Source organism: Oncorhynchus masou, chromosome 30 (genome assembly GCF_036934945.1).
Source record: "Oncorhynchus masou masou isolate Uvic2021 chromosome 30, UVic_Omas_1.1, whole genome shotgun sequence".
Lineage (NCBI taxonomy): Eukaryota > Metazoa > Chordata > Actinopteri > Salmoniformes > Salmonidae > Oncorhynchus > Oncorhynchus masou.
The window spans coordinates 60734924-60752705 of NC_088241.1; the positions used below are offsets into that span (position 1 = coordinate 60734924).

The 17782-nt window shown below is 43.2% G+C and overlaps 2 protein-coding genes across 6 annotated transcripts in view; one reads left to right on the forward strand and one right to left on the reverse strand.

The window, feature by feature from the left end:
- Positions 1-203: 203 nt before the first annotated feature.
- LOC135522900 (metallophosphoesterase 1-like) lies at positions 204-12212 on the forward strand. Of its 4 annotated transcripts, none has more exons than XM_064949590.1 (10): positions 204-290; positions 563-668; positions 2689-2797; positions 3245-3348; positions 3556-3636; positions 3797-3905; positions 4273-4353; positions 8772-8930; positions 10211-10351; positions 11303-12212. In XM_064949590.1, exons 2-10 carry the CDS (start codon positions 565-567, stop codon positions 11483-11485), a joined length of 1071 nt encoding a protein of 356 aa, XP_064805662.1. In that variant the 5' UTR covers positions 204-290; positions 563-564; the 3' UTR covers positions 11486-12212. The 4 variants fall into 4 exon arrangements, with proteins under 4 accessions (XP_064805662.1, XP_064805661.1, XP_064805658.1 ...); XM_064949589.1 differs by lacking the exon at positions 204-290 and adding an exon at positions 354-393; XM_064949586.1 differs by lacking the exons at positions 204-290; positions 563-668 and adding an exon at positions 1278-1948.
- An 890-nt stretch (positions 12213-13102) lies between these two features.
- The window catches only part of LOC135522901 (guanine nucleotide-binding protein G(olf) subunit alpha-like), a 120030-nt gene continuing 115350 nt past the window's right edge, over positions 13103-17782 (reverse strand). Inside the window, exons 9-13 of one of the 2 annotated variants that reach the window (XM_064949592.1) lie at positions 16478-16525; positions 16275-16333; positions 14969-15099; positions 14350-14417; positions 13103-14193 (exon numbers count right to left, since the gene is read on the reverse strand). In XM_064949592.1, the coding sequence (XP_064805664.1) occupies positions 14047-14193; positions 14350-14417; positions 14969-15099; positions 16275-16333; positions 16478-16525 (453 nt within the window). In that variant the 3' untranslated portion in view covers positions 13103-14046. Of the gene's footprint in view, positions 14194-14349; positions 14418-14968; positions 15100-16274; positions 16381-16477; positions 16526-17782 lie in introns of both variants that reach the window. The other variant, XM_064949591.1, reaches the window with a different exon arrangement.

A 17782-nucleotide genomic window follows, 5' to 3' on the forward strand; every position in this document is an offset into this window, starting at 1 on the left:
CATGCACCCCCAAGGGACCCCCGTGTCGAGGATCAGCGTGACGGATGTGTTGTTACCAACCCTTACCACCTGGGGGGGCGGCCCGTCAGGAAGTCCAGGATCCAGTTGCAGAGGGAGGTGTTTAGTCCCAGGGTCCTTAGCTTAGTGATGAGCTTTGAGGGCACTGTGGTGTTGAACGCTGTGCTGTAGTCAATGAATAGCATTCTCAAATAGGTGTTCCTTTTGTCCAGGTGTGAAAGGGCAGTGTGGAGTACAAAAGAGGTTGCATCATCTGTGGATCTGTTCAAGCGGTATGCAAATTGGAGTGGGTCTAGGGTTTCAGGAATAATGGTGTTGATGTGAGACATGACCAGCTATTCAAGCACTTCATGGCTACAGACATGAGTGCTACAGGTTGGTAGTCATGTAGGCAGGTTACCTTAGTGTCGTTAAAGGTCGATGTGAAAGGTTAAACATGACATAATAATACAAAATAAATTATAATCTTCAATTCTAAATTAATGTCACAAGCCTGTTTGTAAGCTTTTAAATGATATCAATCTGAACCTTTTATATTTTCCAGTGATGAAGACGTGGACGTCTAATTGTAGAGTGAGGAATGCAAAACGGGTCAACTTTGAGCACCTTTATCACCAAAAAAAGTCACTTTCTGAGCACTTCTACAATGGGTAAATATGTATCAAAATGAGTACTCTCAAAAACAGATTGAATTCAACTGGATTTAGTTACCCGTTCAGTACATTTCATCACGCGGATAGATATTCGAATTTAGATGTGTGGATGGTTGACAAATACAAACTTTATACTGTTACCATCAAAACAATGTAGCTAGTCACAAGTCAATTAAAATGCACGTGAAAAAGTGACACATACATTACCATTCAGGCTTGTATAATTACGAATCTGATCCATCTCTGATGAATATTGTGGTTCGTCCTGCCCAGTAGTTTAACAAGTCAAACGGGGTTGCGTTCAGTACGACAGAACGGTGTGCAACGTTGAATTCAACGAAAACGGTAGACCTACTGTATTGAACGACCAGTTGAAAAACGTTGAAATTATGGTGGATCAGAGTGCAGTTATCATATGGTGTGCTGCACGAGTTTTGCGATTTCAGATGGTCACACCTATGTTTACCAGGCCACACACACACACCAAACGGGCGCAAAAGTATACTACCTCAAAGGCTTTCGAAGAAAGGTCCGCACCGTTTTCTTGAGGACCGTTTTGTGGAAACGTGTGGTTCAGTGTAAACGTTAACGCGAACTGAACGCACTCCAGCACACACACACACACACACACACACACACACACACACTCTATCTCTCTTTCTTTCATATGCTCAAACTGCATCGCGCTTAATGCCATAAACTAGTTTTGAGGACTTTGTAGCCAAATTAATCAATAATTGCAGTCAAATATTGATATATACAAAGTACTTTGCTACCAACAACTATTCAGCCTCCGCATTCTCTTCACTAGACATCCCACGCGAGTCATATTTGGGAGATTTCTGTCGCATGACAATCCTAAACGGACCAAAAACTATTGATACAGACGAATATGCGTATTTTTTTAGGGAGGGCATGGGTCCTCTGTACAATTCTTAAGCCGTTACGTTTATCTAGGGCAAGTTATTTTCAATGATTTAGCAGGATTTAGTTCGCCTTGTCCAGCAGTGACTGGAACAGATTGCCATTTCGTTTTTAGACATGTACGGACTGAGTTGCAAATGTAAATGGGGCCTTACTTTCACTCTGTTCTTATCTGTCATTTGCGTGTTTATCTTCTGTGAATATTTGATATATTACCCTGCAATTTTGCGTTGTTCGTGGCCGAAGTTGAATAGAGACAGCGGCAAGGGAGTCCCCCCGCTTCGCGTTTTGTTTCTGTCGGATACCCACCTCCTTGGCGCAATAAAGGGACACTGGTTCGACAAACTGCGAAGGTAGGCTTTAAACTCCTATTCCAATTTCATTACTTGTGCGTATTTGATAATTTATCATATTAATAAAAAAATAGTTTATTTTTGTGTGTTTTACATCCCTGTAGGACTGTCATTTGTTGAATGTGTGCATTTCAAACCTCTCTTTGGTCAAAACTGTAATTTACATCTCATATCAGATGTACAAAAAAATAAAATCTGAAAACAATGAACAGAAACAGACAGTACAAGTCCCTCCAAACACGTCCACAAATCATGGAAAGTGGGAGCTTTTTTTTAGGACAGGAATAGAATTAATCCTCTTAGATGGCTCGAAATTAATATCAGATAATATGAAATCACCATGGCATCCAACTTCACCAGCTCGGGCACAAAACCGGATCACATCTTTGACCGCAATGCTTCATGTTCACATGGGTCACAAAATGAGTTCTAGTGGTCAGTCTCAATAGTGTTTTTCATTGGGAGGATGATACCAGGATTTATTAAATACATTATATAGCATGATGGACAATAACACTTTCAATCAAAGGTGGTTATATCTTGGTAGAGTTGGGTAGTCATGATCAACAGATTATCATCAGGGCCAGGAGTATTTTCTTATGAGGCCTCATCAGGACAACTCTGGACTGTAATAGGCTATCACTATAGTCAGGTCCCAGAGTTTTTCCTAGTGGTCTTTCCACATGGTCAGGAAAACTCCCTGCCCTAATCATAATGTACTGTACATTCCTCCCTGATAGAGAATGGCAGATGGAGAGAGCTTTCCAGACAGCGCTGGGGGTCCTACAGCCAGAGGTGGTCTTCATTTTGGGAGACATATTCGACGAGGGGAAATGGAGTTCCCCAAAGGTTAGTTGATGGACACTGTCGGTTATCAGAAATGATAGACCACACACACCGCCAACAGCTAGACTACTCGGGATATGTGATAATAACATCATCTGTTGGCACACAAGGGGATGTTTGTGTGTGCGTGGATTTGAGCATTGGCCGTTCCAATTTCATTTTTACCTTGATTTGATTGTCCTTGAGTTGTGACTAACCTCCACCAGTTGTGCTTTAGTAGAAACACAGACAGTGAATGGGAGTAGGTGTTTGGGAGTTCATTACATTTATTATGAGGTAATGGTATGATGTAACCTAAATGTAACTGAGGGAGGAATGAAATAACAGTAGTACACACCCTACTGTAACACCCTACTGTGTCTAGTGCTAGGAGGGGTTGAGGCAGATGTTGATACCCCAGCTCAAACTGTTCCTCTGGGACCATCTGAATTTGCACCTTGTGTTCTTCAGGACTGGGAGGACGATGTCCGCCGCTTTACGCAAATCTTCCGACATCCCAGAGACGTGGAGCTTATAGCCCTCATTGGTAACCATGACATCGGCTTCCATCATGAGTAAGTTAAGTTCAGAAGTCTCACTGTTAAAAGGACGCGACCAAGAACATGTCAACAACATTGTTCTCTCTATTCTCAACTAGTTCCGCTAACAATAGGGAGTTATGTTGTCTGTAGTTGGTGTGCGTTAGTAGGCCCTAGCCCTGTGGTTGTGCTCACTTTCTCTTGACATAACATTATTATTATTATTTTTAAATCTTTGAACAGAATGAGCTGGTACAAGCTTGAACGCTTCGAGAGGGTGTTCAATGTCACCTCTGCCCGGATCGTAACCAACAAGGGAGTCAAGTAGGTCACTTTACTGTAAATAGCGTCATCTAACCTTGTCTCAAAATTATGCATGTAAACAGTTTAACAATGTGTTGTTTGTGGTTAGTCACGTTGATGTGTAGCTTAGCTCCAATCCTTGTACCATCATTAATGTGTGTGTGTGTGTGTTCCCACAAAGTTTTGTACTGGTGAACAGTATGGCCATGCATGGAGACCGCTGCCCCATCTGCGAGCATGTGGAAAACGAGCTGTACAGCCTCTCTCAGGCTCTCAACTGTTCAGTGCTGGTGATCTTAATTGCAACCATCATCCTCAACAATGCCACACAAACACACAAACAAAATGGGGGTTATTGGGATTTGGAAAGAAGCAAGAGATTTGAGCATTGACAAAAAAATAAGTATTTCTCTCCCGAGTGCAATCAAGAGTCACCATATGGCTTTTGCATGTTACTCAGCGCCAACAATATGTAGGTCAAATGTTTTGAGTTAATCCCAGACTTTATTCAGTAACATCCCCAGAAATGTCTTTTTGAAACGTGGTAAGCATTATGTTGTCACGAAAGAGGAAGGATTGTCCCTACACATTGTCAACATTATGTTACTCCCATTGCTAATGTGAAGGTAGATTGTAATGGTATTGTGGATTTCACAGAGCCACCGGTCAAGCAGCATGAGAACATACTGTCAGGAGGACATGCAGAAGTTTCCCCGCTCATCACCTATCATCCTGCAGGTACAGTTTAGTGTGTGTGTGCGTGCTTGCGATGTGACTGAGACTACTTTAGTTAATTATAGGTCCTTGTGGTGTCATTGTACACTGAGTGTACAAAATATAGGAACACCGTCCTAATATTGAGTTCAATTTCTTGTGGGCATGGACTACAAGGTGTTGAAAGCATCCAACAGGGATGCTGGCCAATGTTGACTCCAATGCTTCCAATAGTTGTGTCAAGTTGGCTGGATGTCCTTAGGGTAGTGGAGCATTCTTGATACACACAAGAAACTGTTGAGGGTTGAAGCGAGCAGTGTTGCAGTTCTTTACACACACAAACGGGTGCGCTTGGCACCTACTACCATACCCCAGTCAAAGGCACTTACATATTTTGTCTTGCCTATTCACCCTCTGAATGGCACACATACACAGTCCATTTATTAATTGTTTCAAGGCTTAAAAAAGCCTTGTTTAAACTGTCTCCTCTCCTTCATCTAGGGGTGGCAGGGTAGCCTAGTGGTTAGAGTGTTGGACTAGTAACCAGAAGGTTACAAGTTCAAACCCCTGAGCTGTGACAAGGTACAAATCTGTCATTCTGCCCCTGAACAGGCAGTTAACCCACTGTTCCTAGGCCGTCATTGAAAATAAGAATTTGTTGTTAACTGACTTGCCTTGTTAAATAAAGGTAAAATAAATCTACACTGATTGAAGTGGATTTAACAAGTAAGGGATCATAGCTTTTGTATTTTATTAGGATCCCCATTAGCTGTTGCAAAAGCAGCAGCTACTCTTCCTGTGGTCCACACAAAACATGACATAATACAGAACATTAATAGACAAGAACAGCTCAAGGACAGAACTACATACAAGTCTTTTTAAAGTCACACGTAGCCTACATATCAATGCATTCACACACTATCTAGGTCAAATAGGGGAGAGACGTTGTGAGGTGTTGATTTATCTGTTGTTTTTTTTAAACCAGGTTTGCTGTTCATTTGAGCAATATGAGATGGAAGGAAGTTCCATGCAATAAGGACTATATAATACTGTACACTTTCTTGAATTTGTTCTGGATTTGGGGACTGCATGTCTGGTGGGGTGTGTGTATCAGAGTTATGAGTAAGTTGACTATGCAAACAATTTGGGATTTTCAACACAATGTTTATTATAAAAAGAAGTGATGCAGTCAGTCTCCCCTCAACTCTTAGCCAAGAGAGACTGGCATAGTATTTATATTAGCCCTCTGATTACTATAAAGAGCAAGACGTGCCACTCTGTTCTGGGTCAGCTGCAACTTAACTAGGTCTTTTGTTGCAGCACTGGACCACACAATTCGACAATAATCAAGATTGGACAAAACTAGAGCCTGGAGGGCTTGCTTTTTGGAGTGTGGTGTCAAAGAAGCAGAGCATCTCTTGATTACAAACAGACCTCTCCTCATCTTTACAACCATTGAATCTATATGTTTTGACCATGACAGTTTACAATCGAAGGTAACGCCAAGTAATTTACTCTCCCCAACTTGTTCAACAGCCACACCATTCATTATCAGATTCAGCTGAGATCTAGAACTTATTGAATGATTTGTACCAAATACAATGCTCTAGTTTTAGAGATGTTCAGGACCAGTTTATTACTGGCCACCCATTCCAAAACAGGTTGCAACTCTTTAAGTGTTTCTGTGACTTCATTAGCTGTGGTTGCTGATGTGTATATGGATGAATCATCAGCATACATGGACACAAATTCTTTGTTTAATGCCAGTGGCAGGTCAATGGTAAAAATAGAAAAGAGGGCCTAGAGAGCTGCCCTGCGGTACACCACACTTTACATTTTTTACATTAGAGAAGCTTCCATTAAAGAAAACCATTTGAGTTATATTAGATAGATAGCTCTGAATCCACGATATGGCAGAAGTTGAAAAGCCATAACACATATGTTTTTTCAACAACAGGTTATGGTCAATAATATCAAAGGCTGCACTGAAATCTAACAGTACAGCTCCCACAATCTTCTTATCAATTTCTTTCAACCAATCATCAGTCATTTATGTCAGTGCAGTACATGTTGAGTGCCCTTCTCTATAAGCATGCTGAACGTCTGTTGTGAATTTGATTACAGAGAAATAGCATTGTATTTGGTCATACACAATTTCTTCCAACAGTTTGCTAAGAGCTGATAGGTTGGCTGTTTGAACCAGTAAAGGCAGCTTTACCACTCTTGGGTTGCGGAATGACTTTGCTTCCACCCAGGCCTGAGGACAAAGACTTTCCTCAAGGCTCAGATTAAAGATATGACAGATAGGAGGGGCTATAGAGTCAGCTACCATCCTCAGTAGCTTTCCATCTAAGTTGTCAATGCCAGGAGATATGTAATTTATTGATCGAAAACAATTATTTTGCCACCTCTCCCATAATAACTTTACAGAACTTGCAATGCTTTTCTTTCATTATTAGTTTTTTTTAATGAATACGGCTCACTGTTCATTGTTGGCATTTCCTGCCTAAGTTTGCCCACTTTGCCAATTAAGTAATCATTAAAATAATTGGCAACATCAAGTGGTTTTGTGATTCGATGAAAGATGTAGTTGAATTTGCCTTTCTGCCCATAATTTCATATAAAGTACTCCAAAGTTTATATCATTGATCTTAGCTTAATAATGCAGTTTCTTCTTCTTTTTGTTGAGTTTAGTCACATAATTTCTCAATTTGCAGTAAATCAGCCAGTCAGATGTGCAGCCAGACGTATTAGCCACTCCTTTTGCCCCATCTCTTTCAACCATACAGTTTTTCAATTCGTTATCAATCCATGGAGCCTTAACAGTTCTAACAGTCAGTTTCTTAACAGGTGCATGTTTATCAATAATTGGAAGAAGCAATTTCATAAATTCATCAAGTGCAGCGTCTGGATGCTCCTCATTAATCGCATCAGACAAATATTTTGAACATGAGTCACAGAAAAATATTTTGTATGATCTCGTATACACTATTTTAGGCCCAGCTTTTGGAACTTTGCCTTTCCTGGATATAGCCACTATATTGTGATCACTGCATCCAATGGGTACGGATACAGCTTTAGAACAAAGTTCGACAGAATTAGTAAAAATGTCATCGATACATGTAGATGCTCTTGTTCCTGTAGTGTTTGTAAACACCTTAGTAGGTTGATTAATAATCTGAACAAGAATGTAGGCACTGGTTACAGTAAGAAGCTTCCTATTGAGCGGACAACTTGATGAAAACCAGTTAATATTCAGGTCCAGGTCACAGGGAAGATTGAAAACAACAAACAGCAGGGATCTAGACAGCCACAAAACCCGGTCCCAGCCACAATGACTAACCATGTCACGGGCTGTGTTCAAGCCCTCAAGAAAACACTGCTAACTTGATATGCAGCTAGCTAGCAGCTAGGCTAGTTGAGGACTTGGATTAGCTAACACAACGTGCCATTGGAACATAGGAGTGATGGTTGCTGATAGTGGGCCTCTACACCTATGTTGATATTACATAAAAAATCTGCCGTTTCCAGCTACAATAGTCATGTCTTTCAAAAACAAGGACATTTCTAAGTGACCCCAAACTTTTGAATGTAAAGTTATAATAGCCTAAACCTGTTCCAGTTCACATCATCTCATGATGCTCAGCACATCAAGCCATGCGCCATCAATGTGTACCCCTCTCTCTTGCTCTCTCCCCACTGGTGAAATTTCTCACGCCTGCACTTATCTGACCAATCAAACATGTAAACTAGGGTTCCAAAGCAAGCTTCTCTATCCGTGCTAATGAGTCGAGTAAATATGATGATAATTTTTTAAATAGTGATGTTGATTTCACAGGTATTTTTAGTACAAAACATTAATAACACCTGCTCTTTCCATGACATAGACTGACCAGGTGAAAATGATGATCCTTTATTGATGTCACTTGAAGATAGATTTTTTTTAAAGCCTCTCTCCTGTAACTATTCCCCAGGTTGTTGCTGTAAATAAGAATGTGTTCTCAGTCAACTAACCTGGTAAAATAAGAGTTCAAATAAATTTGAGACATGGATTGTGTATGTGTGCCATCCCGAGGGTGAATGGGCAGGACAAAAGATTTAAGTGCCTTTTGAATGGGGTATGGTAGTTGGTGCCAGCCACACCGGTTAGTGTCAAGAACTGCAATGCTGCTGGGTTTTACGCTCAACAGTTTCATGTGTGTATCAAGAATGGTCCACCACCCACAGGACATCCAGCCAACTTGATACAACTGTGGGAAGCATTGGCATCAACATGAGCCAGCATCCCCGTGGAACGCTTTCAACACCATGTAGAGTCCATGCCCTGACGAATTGAAGCTGTTCTGGGGGGGAGGGTGGGGTTATTGGTTAGTTGCAAATGAAATCCATATTGTGTATAGCCTACCTATTATACAAAAACACCTAGCATTGTTCACTTACAGTATGTTATGTACTGTGTATTGACCTTCTGTCGGAAGCACTACCCTTTGTACCGACCTAACGATGCAGAGTGCACTGGGCAGGACGCCGCCTCTCCTGAAGAGCGACACCAGGTGTTCCATGAGCGCTATGACGTGCTATCCCAGGAGGCTTCTCAAAGGGTGAGCTTACACACACACACTCAGTCATATAACTAACACCTGGGGTGCATCTCATTGTCTAAAGTGGCCTCCCCTCCTTGCTTGCACCTGTTTTATTTTATTCAGATCGTGCAGATGAAGGAAAGGAGACAAGGAGAAGAAGCCACTTTAGACTATTGAGATACAGCCCTAGGGCTCATTCTGAAGAGTGCATCTTTCTGACTGAAAACCATAACAAATGTTGGGTCTTCTTCAGCCTTGTTCACACTGCATGCCTTAATGCTCGTATCAGTTTTGTTTGTTCAGTTTGCTTTGGACAACTAACTGTACAAACAGCAAGTTACAAGTGACCAAATTGTGTGTTCAGACAGCAGTCATGTGATGACAAGGCTACACTAGTTGTCATAGTAATGAGGGGGGTGAGTGCTGTGTTTTAGACTGATTGGTGGTGGTACTTGTGCTTCCTATCACTCAGTTCTGTAGCAAGCTAAGGTGACAATAATGCCTGTCATGGACATTTCCCAGTTTTTTTGAATGTTCAAAATCATAGTGGTAATAACACTTTTAAAGCCTCAAAGGATAAGATGATCCAACTTTCAAAACAAGTTATTTTTGGCTAGCTACAGCAGTCCACTAGCTAGCCAGCCACAGCAGTCCACTAGCTAGCCAGCCACAGCAGTCCACTAGCTAGCCAGCTACAGCAGTCCACTAGCTAGCCAGTCACAGCAGTCCTCTAGCTAGCCAGTAACAGCAGTCCTCTAGCTAGCCAGCCACAGCAGTCCACTAGCTAGCCAGCCACAGCAGTCCACTAGCTAGCCAGTCACAGCAGTCCACTAGCTAGCCAGTCACAGCAGTCCACTAGCTAGCTGGCTAGGTAGCTGTTTAGCTTTCTAGCACATTCACTCATTTGTTTCTAAACAATTAAAAAGCTACTTGGCTATCACGTCAACAGTCGACTAAAGATTCAATAAACCCCCCCATTAAAAACAAGTAGCTAGCAAGAAACAAGATACCAACTAACAGTCTAAAACCACTTGATGACAAATAAATCAGATTTGACCGTTCAGACACAAGTCGCATGGCCAGGAATCAAATGTGTATATGACTTCAAACCACTTAGGACGCTGGTTTGAAATGTGGCTAGAAATATCTGATTCCATGTGTTTTTTTTGGCTGTTCATACCGCAGGAAAAATAAATAAATAAATACGATTTGAGTCAGTTCAAACGGCCAATGTGAACACGGCTTTAGATGCATGTGATTACAGAAATATGATGGATTCTTTTGATCCCACTTTGCAGTTACTTTGGTGGTTCCAGCCCCGTCTTATCCTGAGTGGCCACACCCACAGTGCCTGTAAGGTGGTCCATGACAACAAGCATCCAGAGATCAGCGTTCCTTCCTTCAGCTGGAGAAACCGCAACAACCCCAGCTTCATCCTGGTAACTAATTAACTACACTGAATGAAAATATAAACACAACATGTACAGTCCCATGTTTCATAAGCTGAAATAAAACATCTCAGAAATTGTCCATATGCATCCCTATTAGTGAGCATTTATCCTAATCGGTGGGGGTATAGGCAGGCATAATAACCTACTGACAATGAACACAATTGCATTTTATCAATGGATATTTGAATACACAGATACCGTGACGAGAACCTGATGCCTGTTGTCGTGCCATTCATCCACTGCCATCATTGTTCTTTTTTAAACCTTTATTAAACTAGGCAAGTCAGTTAAGAACAAATTCTTATTTACAATGACAGCCTATGAACAGTGGGTTAACTGCCTTGTTCAGGTGCAGAATGACAGATTTTTACCTTGTCTGCTCTGGGATTCGATCCACCAACCTTTCGGTTACTGGCCCAACGCTCCAACCACTAGGCTACCTGCTGCCCCCATGTCACAAGGATCTGTACACAATTCCTGGAAGCTGAAAATGTCCCAATTCTTCCATGGCCTGCATATTCACCAGGCATGCCACCCATTGAGCAAGTTTGGGATGCTCTGGATTGACGTGTACAACAGCACGTTCCAGTTCACACCAAAACCAAGTAAACCAGCAAATTCGCACATGCATTGTAGAGTGGGAAAAAATTTCACAGTCAACAATCAACAGCCTGATCAACTCTATGCAAAGGAATGTGTCGTGCTGCATGAGGCAAATGGTGGTCACACCAGATACTGACCGGTTTTCTGATCCACACCCCTAGCTTTTTGTTTAAGTGACTATCAGATGCCTATCTGTATTCCCCAGTCACATTTCCTCATATGAACTGTAACTCTTCTTTGAAATTGTTGCATGTTACATTTATATTTTTGTTCAGTCTCAGGGTTGGGGTCAATTCCATTTTAAATTAAAGTTTACTTCTCTCCCGCTCTCTCCAGGGCACCTTCTCTCCCACGGACTTCCAGTTGGCCAAGTGCTTCCTGCCAGAGGAGAGCAGCGTGGTGGCCATCTACTGTTCCACAGCCATGGTCGTCTTCCTCCTGATCATGGCCCACCTACATCTCACCAAGACCTCCATGCTCCTGGCCACCAATCTTATGGGCAAGCACAAGGGCTTCTGACAGTTTCCCCTAGATCGCTTTAAAAAAAAGTCCCCTGAAGTAAAGTGTGACTGAAATCAATAGAGGGTGAAATGTTATAGGTGAATGGCAAGAGATAGGCCCTATGATTACCTGTCAAAGTAACTGTATGAGGACATCTGTGTGACCTGTCACCTTTGATGCCCTCTGGCCCCATGTTCCAAAGACTCCTGTGTAGACACTACTGACATATAACCCAACATCACCTTTTACAGGGAGGGCCTGGGTCCTGACATAGAACCCAACAGCACCTTTTACAGGGAGGGCCTGGGTCCTGACATAGAACCCAACAGCACCTTCTACATGGAGGGTCTGGGTCCTGACATAGAACCCAACAGCACCTTTTACAGGGAGGGCCTGGGTCACTCTGGGATAGTTTTTACTGATCAATTACGTGCCCTGAGATTTTATCCCTCGTTTCCCTTTTTAAATTATTGGCAACTTGAATGTTTTTAAATGTTTATCTCTGACCTACTGGTGAATAAGCTATGGCAGGGCCATCTTTGAGCTTTTTAAATGTGACCTGGACGAAAACAGTCGAGGGAAGATGGTGACACTGGGTTTCTTGTAACTGTAATTTATGCATATACAAAGTGTACATCATCTGTCATATTTCCCCGCATATTCAGTTTAGACAACCCCCCCCCCAAAAAAAGTATTCTGATGTGCCTCTTTATTCAAATAAAAATATTTTTCCGTATTCCATAAAGGCCTGACACAAACGGATCACTCCTGCCTCCTCGCTCTCAGAATAGACTTGCACATTGAAAGCTGCCGTTCGGTGTAAAGAACAGCCCATCTAACTGGGTTCACACCTGTGGCAATGTGAAGGGCTCTCCATGTCCATGACCGACTTGATCACTACTTTCTCCTCTCATTCTATATAAGTTGATGCCTATGCATGTGTATGCATACATACGTTCTAGACATTCATAAATATGTATACACATAGGCACACACATTACTATGTATAATTGTACATATAGATTTATAGAATATATGTTTATCTTTATAAATGTATATGTACATATATATTAATATAAAATGTATATGTACAATGTACATATACAATGCATGAGTGCATGTGTGTATATGTTTTACAGTACATGCATGCTTCGAAGCACACACACACACATTTACTGGCACGCGTATGTATACATCTCATACACACTTCATATCTAAAAAAAGTTGCTTCCGACTGTAGTAAAACAACACCAGGTTGCGATTTGGACACGTCAATTGATCTTGTAATGTATTAAAGCTAAGAATCAGAAACAAAAATTGAAATGTTCACCGTCAAAACGAAGGAGGATGAAGGCAATGTCTCTGGCTGCGACCTGGTCACTGCGGTAGGTAAGTGGTTAATTTGCATAATGTATACAGGATTTCCGTGTTTTTTTTTTAACCCCTCGCAAATTTTTCCTCCTTTTTTCTACTAAAGAACGTTTTCCTTTTTTATAAACCAGAAAAATTTACCTCTACAGAGAGAGAGAGAGAGAGACGCCCTACCTGCAGTCTCTACTGTCAGATAGAGTTTGACATCAAGCTGTACAGCGCAGTCAACAACATACATCAGAGCTCAATTTACAGGTACAGCCATTATCAAGGCACAAAGATCTTCTACAAGTAGTTTTTTTCTCAATAAAGTTGTACAAAATAACATTACATTTTGCAGTCTGTACAAGATAATCAACAAAAACAAATCTATCTATATATATATATATATATATATATATAGATAGAACTCTTGCCCAAGAGGATCTAAGTAAAAAGGACCGTCTGTGGGCAAATCAAAGTGAGTGTGGTATTTCTCTTTCCATCTAGACACGTGGCAGAAAGCTGCTGCTGCTCCTATGGCCAGAGGTGCATAGGACTCAAACTCCCAGCATCCTCCTATTCTCCCACAAGCCCCACCCCCTCTATGCTAAATCTACAGCCTGAAAGCCTCGCTCTCCATCATCCTGCAATAAAATGATACAAAATAAACAAAAAAAGTGACAGAGTAATAAATATCACGGTGCTACATCATGTGTATACTTCCTTGACGGCATTAAGTTACCTGATACCTCTGCCGCCCACCCCTTCATCAAGTACGTGAGAGAGAGACGTGTTGGGAGGAGCCAGCATTCACAGGACTCCATCAGATCCCTCAACTCTCACACACCCTCATAACAACTTCAGCTGGTCCAGATCAAAACAACAGAAATGACAGAAGAAGACTAGTTTCAAACAAAAACTACAACAAAAAAAAGGTCTAAAAAGGCTTAGTGGAATGAACAGAATAAAGGCATTGGAAATAAAAGATGAGGCACACACACAATGTCCCATCCCTGCTTAGACCTACAAAATAAAGTCAAGATGGGCCATAGATAAAAGAACAAAGGAAGGAGAAAAGTACATAGAAAACAGCAACAATGGCAAACAAAATGACAGCATTGTGATGCTTCAGTAGTTCTCCTGGTAACAGGGCCTTGTGTTTTGGGAGTGGAATCAAACTGCGCCGGGATTGGCAGAGTGCTGACTGGATGGTGGGCTGCAACCAATCACAAGAGTTCGTATTGACGCAGGTGCATCCTCTGGATGATGTCTCGGCAGTCGTTGAAGACGCGGCGGATGTTCTCCGTGTCTACGGCGCAGGTGAAGTGGGGGTAGCAGTAGTGTTTGCCATCGCCGCTCGCCGTGCTGATCCTCTGTGGGGTGGCGGAGAGACACATACACATTTCACTTTATTTCACGAATTGACTGAACTGAAATGGAAATGACTCAAACCTTGAAATGGTTGACTCTTAAAGTTAACACTAGGAAACAAGGGTCTACAGTCAGTACAGAATGAAAACAGTACGTACAAGGAACTCATCTCGGATGAAAAATTTGGCCCGGGTCACTTTAGGGTCCTCTCCAGGGTCTGGAACGGCTGACCAGAAAGAGACAAATGGCACCGGAAGAAGGATATCATTAGGACCGGATGTAATCAGTGTAGTGCCTGATGGCAGTGCCTGCAATCAAATGTTTATATCTCTAACTACTGTTCTCCATGCTCCAAACCATTCTCATTTTACAATGGGAAGAAAGGCATGTTAATGCTATTGTTCACATACTGCAATAGAGTCCCTGGAATATCTAAGTAATAGTGTCAGAAGAGGTCTAAATTAGGTTGATTCCAGGGCCAGCGCAAATGATTCCATTTGATTCACATTTTCAAAAAGTGTGAGTTGCCAAAATGGGTTAACCTTTGAATACATCTTGAGGATCGGTTTGGTAGTCCTTCACTGTGAAGCAACAACAACGATGCTTCGTTTCTGGAGTGTGTGAACCTTAGGTTAGTACATTTGTATAATTTATTATGATCCAGTTCATAATATATTTTAAATAATGAACAATTATAAATGCTTATAAATATTGAATATGAGTCAAATCAACACTGATTTAAACACTGGGGTGTTTTCCGTCCGTCTTAGTACCCACCTTCAGCTGGTACTGCATAGCGAACATACTCAGGGAAGTAGTCCTCAAGTTTGGATTTCCCTGCTAAGATCTTGTCAGCCAACATGTCCTGCTTGTTCAAGAACAGGATGACTGAAATGGTCCGTAGAAACCTGAAAACAAAGAATGGTGTGACTAGACAGGTATTTCAACAATCACATTTCCTCAGAGTTAGTGGAATGTGAACGGGTGGGTTTAAAAATAAAACCTCTCCATCCAACTCTCATGTTTCTGCTTAACACTGATTTCACCACCTTGACTGATTAACACCGATATCACAACATTGTCCGATTAATACTGATTTTACCACCTTGACCGATTAACACTAAATGGGAAGCACATTTATATAGTGTTGCAATGTGTTACAGTTGGTTTGAAATGCATTTTCAGTGTATTGAAAATATATTGAAATCATAACACAATAGAATATATTACTAAATCTGGTGCGAAATGTTCAGTAGGGCAAAATTGGGTTGGGAGAGGGCAGCGAGCCAGACGAGGTGACTGTGGACCAGAGGGCAGCGAGCCAGACGAGGTGACTGTGGACCAGAGGGCAGCGAGCCAGACGAGGTGACTGTAGACCAGAGGGCAGCGAGCCAGACGAGGTGAATGTGGACCAGAGGGCAGCGAGCCAGACGAGGTGACTGTGGACCAGAGGGCAGCGAGACAGACGAGGTGACTGTGGACCAGAGGGCAGCGAGAACCAGACGAGGTGACTGTGGACCAGAGGGCAGAGAGCCAGACGAGGTAATTGTGGACCAGAGGGCAGAGAGCCAGACGAGGTAATTGTGGACCAGAGGGCAGAGAGCCAGACAAGGTGACTGTGGACCAGAGGACAGAGAGCCAGACGAGGTAATTGTGGACCAGAGGGCAGAGAGCCAGACGAGGTAATTGTGGACCACAGGGCAGAGAGCCAGACGAGGTAATTGTGGACCAGAGGGCAGAGAGCCAGACGAGGTAATTGTGGACCACAGGGCAGAGAGCCAGACGAGGTAATTGTGGACCAGAGGGCAGAGAGCCAGACAAGGTGACTGTGGACCAGAGGGCAGAGAGCCAGACGAGGTAATTGTGGACCAGAGGGCAGAGAGCCAGACAAGGTGACTGTGGACCAGAGGGCAGAGAGCCAGACAAGGTGACTGTGGACCAGAGGACAGAGAGCCAGACAAGGTGACTGTAGACCAGAGGGCAGAGAGCCAGACAAGGTGACTGTGGACCAGAGGACAGAGAGCCAGACGAGGTGACTGTAGACCAGAGGGCAGAGAGCCAGACAAGGTGACTGTAGACCAACCTGTTATTCCAGATGCTCTTGAAGAGATCCAGTGATTCCAGAGGACAGAGAGTCTGATTGTGACCAGAGGGCAGCAAGCCCGAGGTAATTGTGGACCATGTTATAACTGTGACCAGAGGACATAGAACCACAAAGATGATGGACATAGAGCCAGACGAGGTGACTGTGAAAGTTATTCCAGATAGGAAGAGATCCAGTGAAATGCTGTTGTTTCTTATGACCATGTTATACTCATTTACAAAAAAATAAGTCTGAAAAAATGTAACCTGTATTTAACCAGACAAGTCAGTTAAGAACAAATTCTTATTTACAATAATGGCCAACCCCAGCCAAAACCTAACCAGGACCACGCTGGGCCAGTTGTGCGCCGCCATATGAGACTCCCAATCACAGTTGGTTGTGACACAGCCTGGAATCGAACCAGGGTCTGTAGTGACGCCTCTTGCACTGAGATGCAGTACCTTAGAACGCTGTGCCACTCGGGAGTGAGTACCAGACGCTGAGACCTTGCAAACCACATCATATAGCATGTAATACTAATGAATCCTTCCGTATAAAATGTGGATTCAGATATGGTATACAATGCAGAGCTACTGCAACACCGTCATCTGTCCCACCTCAAGACTGTGCTAGCCTGTAAAGCTAAAGCCTGGAAATTATCATATGTGCTAACATGAGTGTTCCAGTTTCCGAAAAGTTTACTTGAAAAGGTTACTCGTTGACCATCATAAACCGAACCACCATAGTTACACTCACAGCACAACATTGTGAGCAGAGGAACAGCACAGTGGGGAGCAAAACAGCACAGTGGGGAGCAGAACAGCACAGTGGGGAGCAGAACAGCACAGTGGGGAGCAGAACAGCACAGTGGGGAGCAGAACAGCACAGTGGGGAGCAGAACAGCACAGTGGGGAGCAGAACAGCACAGTGGGGAGCAGAACAGCACAGTGGGGAGCAGAACAGCACAGTGGGGAGCAGAACAGCACAGTGGGGAGCAGAACAGCACAGTGGGGAGCAGAACAGTGGGGAGCAGAACAGCACAGTGGGGAGCAGAACAGCACAGTGGGGAGCAGAACAGCACAGTGGGGAGCAGAACAGCACAGTGGGGAGCAGAACAGCACAGTGGGGGCAGAACAGAACAGCAGCACAGTGGGGAGCAGAACAGCACAGTGGGGAGCAGAACAGCACAGTGGGGGGGAACAGCACTGTGGGGCAGAACAGCACAGTGGGGAGCAGAACAGCACAGTGGGGGGAGCAGAACAGCACAGTGGGGAGCAGAACAGCACAGTGGGGAGCAGAACAGCACAGTGGAGCAGAACAGAGTGGGGAGCAGAAGCAGCAGCACAGTGGGGAGCAGAACAGCACAGTGGGGAGCAGAACAGCACAGTGGGGAGCAGAACAGCACAGTGGGGAGCAGAACAGCACACAGTGGGGAGCAGAACAGCACAGTGGGGAGCAGAACAGCACAGTGGGGAGCAGAACAGCACAGTGGGGAGCAGAACAGCACA

Coding starts and splice junctions, on each gene's coding strand:
- LOC135522900 (XM_064949586.1), top strand. CDS start 1,713: ATGTACGGACTGAGTTGCAAATGTAAATGGGGCCTTACTTTCACTCTG. Junction 3,349..3,555: donor GACATCGGCTTCCATCATGA/GTAAGTTAAGTT, acceptor ATCTTTGAACAG/AATGAGCTGGTACAAGCTTG. Junction 10,352..11,302: donor ACAACCCCAGCTTCATCCTG/GTAACTAATTAA, acceptor CGCTCTCTCCAG/GGCACCTTCTCTCCCACGGA.